This window comes from Stylophora pistillata, chromosome 13 (genome assembly GCF_964205215.1).
Source record: "Stylophora pistillata chromosome 13, jaStyPist1.2, whole genome shotgun sequence".
Classification (NCBI taxonomy): Eukaryota; Metazoa; Cnidaria; class Anthozoa; order Scleractinia; family Pocilloporidae; genus Stylophora; species Stylophora pistillata.
In genome coordinates, this window is record NC_142531.1 from 21,661,749 (window position 1) to 21,673,150 (window position 11,402).

General features: G+C 38.0%; 1 protein-coding gene across 1 annotated transcript; it reads left to right on the top strand.

The window, feature by feature from the left end:
* The first annotated feature begins 4,112 nt into the window (after positions 1 to 4,112).
* LOC111329313 (adenosine 3'-phospho 5'-phosphosulfate transporter 2) lies at positions 4,113 to 11,022 on the top strand. Its single transcript, XM_022933975.2, has 10 exons — positions 4,113 to 4,593; positions 6,121 to 6,239; positions 6,693 to 6,789; positions 7,160 to 7,217; positions 7,421 to 7,528; positions 7,649 to 7,746; positions 8,179 to 8,271; positions 8,748 to 8,859; positions 8,939 to 9,008; positions 9,304 to 11,022. Exons 1-10 carry the CDS (start codon positions 4,330 to 4,332, stop codon positions 9,461 to 9,463), a joined length of 1,179 nt encoding a protein of 392 aa, XP_022789710.2. The 5' UTR covers positions 4,113 to 4,329; the 3' UTR covers positions 9,464 to 11,022.
* The last annotated feature ends 380 nt before the right edge of the window (positions 11,023 to 11,402 follow it).

Consider the following 11,402-nt stretch of genomic DNA (forward strand, 5'->3'; position numbering starts at 1 on the left):
ACTTAAAAAATCACTTCTTCCTTACTGACTCTTGAGATATATATACCGCAACTTAAAAACTCGTTTCTCCCATACTGACTCTTGAGATATCTACACCGCAACTTTAAAACTGCTTCATTCCTTACTAACCCTTGAGATATATACCGCGCAACTTTAAAACAGCTTCCTTCCTTACTAACTCATGAGATATATAAACCACTACTTCAAAGCTGTTTTCTTCCTTACTAACTCTTGAAATTTATACACCGCAACTTTAAAACTGTTTCCTTTGTTACTGACCCATGAGATATATACACCGCAACTTTAAAACTCTTTCCTTCCTTACTGACTCGTGAGATATATACACCGCAACTTTCAAACTGCTTCATTCCTAACTGACTCTTGAGATATATACACCACACCTTTAAAACAGCTTCCTTCCTTGCTGACTCATGAGATATATACACCGCAACTTTAAAACTCCTTCCTTCCTTACTTATTCTTGATATATCTACAACGCAACTTTAAAACTGTTTCCTTTGTTACTGACCCATGAGATATATACCCCGCAACTTTAAAACTGCTTCCTTCCTTACTTACTCTTGATATATATACACCGCAGCTTTAAAACTACTTGCTTCCTTACTGACTCTTGAGATATATACACTGCAACTTAAAAACTCATTTCTTCCTTACTGACTCTTGAGATATATACACCGCAACTTTAAAGCTGTTTCCTTCCTTACTGACTCTTAAGATATATACACCGCAACTTTAAAACTACTTGCTTCCTTACTGACTCTTGAGATATATACACTGCAACTTAAAAAATCATTTCTTCCTTACTGACTCTTGAGATATATACACCGCAACTTTAAAGCTGTTTCCTTCCTTACTGACTCTTAAGATATATACACCGCAACTTTAAAACTACTTGCTTCCTTACTGACTCTTGAGATATATACACTGCAACTTAAAAAATCATTTCTTCCTTACTGACTCTTGAGATATATACACCGCAACTTAAAAACTCGTTTCTCCCATACTGACTCTTGAGATATATACACCGCAACTTTAAAACTGCTTCCTTCCTTACTGACTCTTGAGATATATACACCGCAGCTTAAAAACTCATTTCTTCCTTACTGACTCTTGAGATATATACACCGCAACTTTAAAGCTGTTTCCTTCCTTACTGACTCTTAAGATATATACACCGCAACTTTAAAACTACTTTCTTCCTTACTGACTCTTGAGATATATACACCGCAACTTTAAAGCTGTTTCCTTCCTTACTGACTCTTGAGATATATACACCGCAACTTTAAAGCTGTTTCCTTCCTTACTGACTCTTAAGATATATACACCGCAACTTTAAAACTACTTGCTTCCTTACTGACTCTTGAGATATATACACCGCAACTTAAAAACTCGTTTCTCCCATACTGACTCTTGAGATATATACACCGCAACTTTAAAACTGCTTCCTTCCTTACTGACTCTTGAGATATATACACCGCAGCTTAAAAACTCATTTCTTCCTTACTGACTCTTGAGATATATACACCGCAACTTAAAACTCATTTCTTCCTTACTGATTCTTGAGATATATACACCGCAACTTAAAAACTCATTTCTTCCTTACAGAGTCTTGAGATATAAACACCGCAACTTTAAAACTCCTTCGTTCCTTACTGACTCTTGAGATATCTACACCGCAACTTTTAAACTGCTTCATTCCTTACTAACCCTTGAGATATATACAGCGCAACTTTAAAACAGCTTCCTTCCTTACTAACTCATGAAATATATAAACCGCAACTTCAAAGCTGTTTTCTTCCGTACTAACTCTTGAAATTTATACACCGCAACTTTAAAACTGTTTCCTTCCTTACTGACCCATGAGATATATACACCGCAACTTTAAAACTGTTTCCTTCCTTACTAACTCTTGAGAGATATACTCCGCAACTTTAAAACTGCTTCATTCCTTACTAACTCTTGAGATATATACACCGCAACTTTAAAACAGCCTCCTTCCTTACTGACTCTTGAGATAGAAACACCGCAACTTTAAAACTGCTTCCTTCCTTACTGACTCACGAGATATATACACCGCAACCTTAAAAAAGCTATTTTCCTTACTGACCCTTAAGATATATACGCCGCAACTTTAAAACTTCTTCTATCCTTACTGACTCTTGAGATATATATACCGCAACTTTAAAACTGTTTACTTCCTTACTGACTCTTGTGATATATACACCGCAACTTTAAAACTGCTTCTTTTTTTACTGACTCTTGAGATATATACACCACAACTTTAAAACTGCTTCTTTCCTTTCTGACTCATGAGATATATACACCGCAACTTTAAAACTGCTTCCTTCCTTACTGACTCTTGAGATATATACACCGCAACTTTAAACCTGCTTCCTTCCCTACTACTCTTGAGATATAAATACCGCAACATGAAAAGTGCTTCCTCACGGTCTCTCTAGATATATACACCACATCTTAAAAACTGCTTCCTTCCTTAGTTATTCTTGAGACATATACACCGCAACTTTAAAACTGCTTCTTTTCTTACTTACTCTTGAGATATACACGGCAACTTTAAAACTGCTTCCTTCCTTACTGACTGATTAGATATATACACCGCAACTTTAAAACTGCTTCCTTCCTTACTGACTTTTGAGATACATACACCGCAACTTTAAAACTGATTTCTTCCTTACGTACTCTTGAGATATAAATACCGCAACGTGAAAACTGCTTCCTTCCTCACGGACTCTCTAGATATATACACCGCAACCTAAAAACTGCTTCCTTCCTTACTTACTCTTGAGATATATACACCGCAACTTTAAAACTGCTTCTTTTCCTTCTGACTCTTGAGATATATATACCGCAACTTGACTGCTTCCTTCTTTACTGACTCTTTATACATAATCACCGCAACTTTAGACTTTCTTCCTTCCTTAGTGACTCGTGAGATACATACATCGCCACTTCCAAAGTGCTTCCTCTCCTACTGACTCAACTTTAAAACCTCTTCCTTACTTATTAACCCTTGATATATATACACAGCAACTTCAAAACTGCTTCCTTCTTTGCTGACTCTTTAGATACAACCCCCTCAACTTTAAAAATGCTTCCTTCCTCGCTGACTGGTAAGATTTATACACGGCAACTGTAAAATTGTTGTTTTTTTCTAAGTGACTCTTGAAATATATAATACCGCAACTTTTACACTGTTTCCTTTCTTGTTACTGACTGCTCGGATATATACACCATCAGGTTTCTTGCAGTATATGCCGTTTTCGTTTGGCTTTTTATAACGGATCTTCCTAGCTGAAATCCTTTCTTTAAGGCTCCAAGTTTGGCGCCTGTGTAATCTTATCATTTGCGATATAGAAACAATTTGTGAATTAAAGCGCGGAAAACTCTTCCTCACTTCTTTGTTTTTTACTTCAGTTTTGTTCTGTAATGACTTGCAGTATTGTTACGTAGCATAAGCGCGCGCGCTGACCGTTAATTGCACGCGCAGTCTGAGATCCATTTATTAACAAATGGTAAACACCACAGCGTACACTATTGAGTTATGGTGCACGCGGGAGGTTGCTAAGCACGAAAGAAGCGTAAGAGTCGCTCGAGGCGATAGCCGAGAGCGACTCTAGCTTCTTGAGTGCTTAGCAAACCTCCCAAGTGCATCCATAACTCAATAGTGTACGCTGTGGTGTTTACCATTTGTTTTATAACATTACATTGATACATTGTAGCTAAAGAGTTCCCTTTTATTTAACAAATCTTACGCGACCAGAAAAAACAAGCGCGCGCGGAAAAATAGTCTTTGCATTTGCTCACGTCAGCAGCGTACACCCATGGGCAAATGGGGGACGCTAAATTGACCAATCAGAGCGCGCGCTTTACTTTGGTTATGTTATAATGTTAGTTGGGAAACAAGATAGACAAGGTGCAAGGGGTAGATGCATATTCTACGTCATGCCTAAGGTCCTCTTGAAAGAAAGTCAACAAAAACTTACCTCCCACTCTTGAATTAGCGTAACTTTACACTCATTGCATACCTATCAGCAGTGCGCGAAGCCTTGGGTTCGAAATTGGTGTAAGTCGTTCCCAGGAATTTGCGGGTTAAACAAGATGGCGGCTGGATCCACTACAGGGAGGACAACTCTTTTTGTCACTTCTAGTACAGGTTCGCATTAATGACACGTGTACGCCCGATTTTCTATGATTAATCAAAGTAGAATAGAGCTCAATCAATTTGTCATCGGAACTAGGTACAGAAAGATGTTATCGGTAATCTTTACACAGAGGTGATAAAACTCAATGTCGAGAAACGACTTTCGTCCAAATACGTTAAAATTTGCGAGAAATAATCCAACCTTGAGAAATCTGATGGTAGAGCCTCAAAAATCGAAGCTCGATCACTTCACAATATCGATTCCAAATGGCGGAAGCAGAGAAAATTCAGACGGCCGCAAAGAGCTTGTTGTCCTGGGAATTGCTTTGGATTCGCTTCCCAAGTCAGCCCAGTTCTTTTTTTGTTGTGGAGGAGTTTTCGTGTTTTATCTGATTTATGGATATGTTCAGGTGAGGAATGAGGCAATTTTTATGAAGAAAAAGAAAACAAAGAAATAGTTTGCCTTTTGCTATTAGGCCGCAATTAATCCTCCCAATGCACCCCCTAAAAAAAATCTTAAACCTGGCATTTACACACTACTTTAATTTGGTAGCATTTCAGTCCGTTCAAACTTCCTTGAAAGCTACGCCTGTATCAGTTTTATTGTGAAGCATTTTAGGTTTTCAAACATCAGAAGACATTTTGTGCGGCATTTGTTAAATTAAGGCAAAAAATCATTTTATAAAAAAAAAAAAAAAACAATTGCAGTGCTCTGAGTGTCAGTAAGATTTTTTATTAGCACCCCCTCTCCTCTCCCCTCACTAATTAGCCTCATTCTCTAATAAGCCCCTTACAACATTTTAAAACTTCCGTGATAATGTAACAGTACCTTGAGGGTGAGCAAATGTATATAAAGACATAAATGATCTGATATTTTATAGAATTATATAATTGAATAAAATCTCACACTCTGATTGGTTAACGAAGCGAGGTATTTAGCGTGGAATTGCGAGTTGAAAACGAGGCTAAGTGATATTGTTTCGCATCTACGTAAACATAACAAATTTTAAGTAATGCTGTTTCCTATTGTTTCCTATTTTGTCTCATTTTTATTCAGTTATGCGATTCAAGGAAAATTCATTACTTCACTCGTGAATTCCGCATTATATTGCACTTGAAAACCGATATTGCACTCATCGCTTCGCGATTCGTGCAATATCAGTTTTCGCGTGCAATTTAATGCAGAATTCCCTCGTCAAGTAATGAATTTTCCTACATAAGAGACTTCTGGGAACAAAGTTAGGAAGTTTTGGTCAACAAGAGTGAGTCTGCTAACTTTCACCACATACGTGGTAGATGATTAAAGAAACATTGATATAATTATTGAAACAACACCAAAGAAATTGGTATGGCAGTCATATCATGTTTTAATAGAATAGAATGCTTATTTGACCAGTAAAAGCTTAGATGTGTGAAACAACTAGATTTTCAGTATTGCTGGAACATATATTATCAGAATAAAGGCTGATAGTTTCTAAAGAAACTGTTTGGGGCTACGTCAGTGGGGGTAACGAAATAATCTGAATATATCAACAAAGTTGAAATGGTAAATTGGCCACCGTTACGATTATAAAAGCTGACGTTTCGAGCGTTAGCCCTTCGCGTTAACCCTTAGTAGCGTTAGCCCTTAGCGTTAACCCTTTGCATTAGCCCTTAGCGTTAGCGTTAGCCCTTCGCTCCGACAAAGGGCTAACGCTCAAAACATCAGCTTTTATAATCGTAACAGTGGCCAATTTACCATTTCAACTTTGTTGATATATTCAAATTATTATCACAATAGTTCCATGTTGCTTGTAATCTGATGAAACAAGATGGTGTACACAGTAATCCAACCACCTACTTTTTTTTTTCTCCTGCTTCAAAACTCATTGGTAGCCCTGAGTTGTGAAACTTTAGAGTTTAGAAACCAGTTGTCAATTTTCTTGTCCCTTAAACAGGAGTGGATCTTTAGAACGGGAATGAAGCCATTTGGCTGGTATCTCACTCTTGTTCAATTTGCTTGGTATTCAGTATTTGGATTATTTGAAACCAGCTTTCAAAGAGACAAAGCAAGAAAGTAAGTGAAAGAGTTACTGACAAATTATTGGTTGAGGTTGCACATGATATCATGAGTTGACACAACCAAGATGTTGAGTTATCTTGCAAAGTCAGATGCAAAGGTAGATAACACAGACACAACATTTGATCATTCATGATGAGATTGACATGCAAGTTACACTGAATTCAATACAATTTGTTTTATTCAACATTTTTTAAACAGTCTGCAAAAGGGGATGCTTCTTTCTGAGTTAACAAAAGTTAAGGAACTCTACATGGTCAAAGGACTTGGAAACTGGGCAAACTTTGAACTGGACATGTTAAATGCAGTATCCATCACAGAAATTGCATTTATCATTTCTCAAGCCACTGTATATTGACTAAATACTCTTGACCGATCAGATTTTTCTGAGTAAGTCTTACATGTAAACATATATAATGATATTTATCCTTGTCATCTTCTTGTTTGCAGAATTCCTCTGAGGACATATTCACTTTTAGCATTCTTGACTGTGGCCACAATGGGACTCTCTAACACATCTCTTAGCTATTTAAACTATCCTACACAGGTAGAGGAGTTATTAAAACATCTGTAAAATACAAATGATTTTAGGTTTTATTGTTACTATATTTAATTAACTCCCTAACATAATTCACTACAAATTTAAAATAAGTATGGAAGATATTTTCAAGCTTGTCTATGATCATTTCATATGATGTAGGTTTTTTTGGGTCATTCCAGTTATAATTGACACAGTACAGGTTAAACTAAGTAACTGTTATTCAGAAAATTTATTAAATTGAGAATTAGCTGTACAGGAACCCTCTGGATACCATCCTAATGGCTGATTGGGCCACCCTGGTGAAATAAAGTTAACATTACCGCTTACCTTACCAAAAGTTTTCTAATTTGCCCTTGGTAATTTTCATTGATTTCAGGTCATTTTTAAATGTTGTAAGTTAATTCCAGTGATGATTGGAGGCATTATCATACAAGGTAATGCTGAACTGTGATTAAAGTGTTAAAAACTTGCCTGGAACTGAAATATAACCACAACATAGTTGCTTTAGCTATCACTTTACAAAGACTTTTCCAAGAAATATTTTCAGTGATTAAAATAATGCTCCTTTATTGGACATAGTATCAAGCTTTGGATCCATCAGTGCTGCTAAAAAGGTTTTATTTTCCTTTGTCTTAAGGAAAATCCTACAGACTCCTTGATTTTCTAGCCTGCCTGTGTATGAGTATTGGCTTAATACTCTTCACCCTAGCTGACAGCACAGTCCAACCAGAGTTCAACCATACTGGTAAGCTGTGGTTTCCATGTCTTATCACTTGTTTCTACCAATCGTCTTCTCTAAGGAAATTCATGATCTGGGTTATACCTGGTGAAATAAAGATGTCTATATTGAATTGTTTTTTCAAAGGGGTAGTTTTAATCTCCCTGGCCCTGTGTGCTGATGCTATTATTGGAAACGTACAAGAGAAGGCCATGAAGGCACACAAGAGCTCAAACACAGAAGTGGTAAGCGTGCACAAGGCTCATTTCTTAAAATACTTCGGTTTTATCAACTGAATTGATAATAAAAATTGGCCTTGGTAGAAGATATATGGAAGCTGACATTTCAAGTGTAAGCCCTTTGTCCATCTGCCGTGAGAAATTACAAGAAATTGGTGTTTGATCAAGATGACAATTTCTACCTGATAAGTTTGCATATTCTCGTTACCTGTTTGGTGGATAATGCATGGATATTATAGGGAGAGGTTACATGTTAATCACTTCTGGGAATTAAAGGGTCAAGGCCCATGTAGCACAGTGTGGGTTAGTTGTGGGTTTTTACATCCCTGTGCTTTCTAACATCATACCTTTAGTGCTTTGGTTTTTGTTTGTTTTTTTTTTTTGTTTGTTTGTTTTTTTCCCTTTTCTTTTTTTTTTTTTTTTTTTTTTTGATTTTAGGTATTGTATTCTTACGGCATTGGATTTGTTTATATTTTCATTGGTTTGATATTTTCTGGTGGGCTTGGACCAGCATTTAAATTTTGTGCACAGGTAAGAATGTAAGCAATGAATCATTAACGTGACTTCTGATCCCATAAATCTAATCGCTGATTATAAACACTGTGCAATTTATGGCAAATCTGTAGATGTGGTGGGCCTGTTTGTTAGTTGGGCGTTTTTCCTCTTTTTGCGTTTTTCATGCGGACGGAACGAGACGTGTACCAGACGAGAAACGCGAAAAAAAGTAACGCATTTCATTTTCGCTCTCCTCATTTCGCGCGTATTTTGCCTCGCGTTTTCTTCTGCTCGCTTGTCAAATGCAAAAAAAAAATTACGTCTGTTTTGGAGGCCACATCATGATTGGTTCGACGGCGCGTGCGGCTAGTACCAAAACGTAGCGCATGATTTGCAAAATATTTAACCAATGAAAAATGAGCAGGCTTATTGTTGTTTAGGTCTGTGCACCGTTGGTTGATTGACGAAAACCTGATTTTTAAATTTAATCTTCTTATTTGTCTATTATGTAGAATCCATTCCAAGCCTACGGGTTATCATTCATCTTCTCCATCTCTGGATATCTAGGAATAACTTTTGTACTCACGCTTATAAAAGCGTTCGGTGCTCTTCTCGCTGTAACAGGTAAACTTTAGTTGCAGAGCTCGCTATTTTTAAAACGACCGCGGAGTAAATTCTTACCGGGTATTATGTTCTCTTTCAGTGACAACTGGCCGGAAAGCTGTGACGATGGTGTTATCTTTCATATTCTTCGCAAAACCATTCACTATTAAGTAAGTCTGCCGGCAAATAACCTTTTCTGAACTCTGTGAGTGCTTGGCAAACGCGTTTCTACACTTTTTTTTTCCATGAATGACTTCATGAGTCAAAACAAAGACACCTTGTCATGTGCGATTCTTGTGCCTGAGACTGGCTAGACGCGTCTTCCCGCGCTTTTCGCCGGTCACGGCGGTCGGTCACGGCAACCGATCACAGTCGCACTTACTTCTAATCCTTATTGGTTGATTGTATTTTTTACCTTTCCTGTGATTGGTCCCCTAATGGCGTTCAACTTGTCTCTCTCTGCAGCTACGTCTGGTCTGGTTTCATCGTTCTTCTTGGCATCTTTCTGAACGTTTACAGTAAAAATGAATCACGAATCAACGCGTGGGTTTCTCAACACGGATCGCATTATTTGAAGTTTTTCTCACGAAGACAAGAGAGGACTCCTTTTATGGAAAACGTTTGATATCAGATGAGATATCTATTAATCACGACGTGAGGGAGTTATGTCAGGATATTTGAGATCTTTTTTTGCAGTGTAGAAAAATAACCTGAAACTGGGAGATATGTATATCTTATTAACCAAGCGCGAGGGCCGTACTGGGAGAATATCGGCCCGAGGTCTTGACAGTACGTGCTGAGCGCAGCGAGGTCCATACATAAAAGACCGAGGGCCGATATTCTTCCAGTACGGTCCCGAGCAAGCTTGGTTAATAAGAGATTTATTATACGACTGAAGTTCAAAGGGAGACAAGTGCGGTATCATTCGGGACCATTCGGGACAGTGCCCGGTCCAATACTTAGAGAATAGTGGACCGGAAATAGAGCATTTTGATTGGTTGATTTTAGTTATTGGCCCTCTGACTGCCCGAGTCGTGTAATAAAACAAAACATTAGTTCGGTGAGAAGCAAAAGTACAAAAGAGGCGAGAATAAACCAAGAGGGAACAAGGATTGCATAGGATGGAGAGGATTCAGAAGGATTGCGTGCAGATCATGAACTTGAAAATTTTATGGCAAATATTTTAAAGATGCGTCAACTCTACCTCTAACTTTTCTTAGAGGGGGTTGTCTCTATCGAAGAAAATTCCTCGCTAAGGCAGGGAGCTTTCGAAAGCCAAGATCTCTTTGGAAGGAGCTCTACATATGTTGCTCTACCACTGACATCAAAGCTTTTCCAGTTCCTTGCCCATAGACTGCCAGTCATCTGTTTTTTCAGTTTCTCGTGATGTGTGAAGCGAGAGCTTAAGACGAGCAGAGATTGAGACGCCAGATCGACAAGAGAGGCTCTTTCCCGAACCAATCTCTTCCCGCTCAAACGTCAATTTTCAATTTGCTTTCCGTCGGTGCTTTTGGGTTCATACAGCGCTGATAAAAGACGATGACGAGTTCTCTACTAGCTTGGGGAAAGGTGTACAATTTACGCTTTTAAAAAAAGGTGTTTGCTTAAAAATTAGTTTCGAAGACTGAAGCGACACAAAGTTTGGATGGATGCCCGCATCTGAGCAACTGCGCGCCCACCCCTCCCTCAACCCACATTTAACTCTAGCTTGTTATCATGATATATCAGCTGACTGTTGTTTGGCTGGGGGAGGGGAGGGGAGGGGTAGGCGCCGCGCAGTTGCTCAGGTACAGATCTTAAAATTTTACATGAAACATACGGAAAAAGTAATCATTTGAAGAATCGTAAATTATGGTTTTGAAAGAGGACTGTAATAAGATCATTGTTTATTTATTACGTTTTGGGTTTGTTTAAGAAGTTGGCCTTTGAACTTGTTACGAAAAGCTACTTTTCAAAAACAAACAAACAAAACAAAAGCAAAATATCAAGAGAAAGGCTATAATCTATTCACTCTTATAGTCAGTATTTCGATTTGGAAAATTTTTGATGCAATATATGCACACATTATTTCATGGAGAGGCCAAGCTTACGGTATCTCCGCACAGGTTGGCGATGTATCAATTAAAGTAGTGATTATTTTTTATCATAAGGAAATGTAAGAATAGAAAGATATAAGTACTTTGATATATGAATAATATTCATTTATCCACCTTAAAACGTTTTTGGTGCTTTTGGTTATCCCTCTTTGTTTCCATACTCTTCGGTGGAAGGCGTTTGTGATTGGTTGTATCACAAAATCGCACATAGTACACTTGGATCGCCTGTGATCACAGGCGATCCAAGTGTACTATGTGTGATTTTGGGTTCTAATACACTTAATTATCAGTGGCCATCCCGGGAGGGTGACCCCGGGCAACCCCCGAGCATTTGCACATCGGCATTTACAAATCCCCTCTACTAACGCCCCTCCCTTGGGGGCAAAGAAGTGTGTTCTGCTAAGTCAAACGGTGGAGTATTTCAAAAGAATGTTAACGCTTTATGATCAAAATATTAGCATGCAAGGA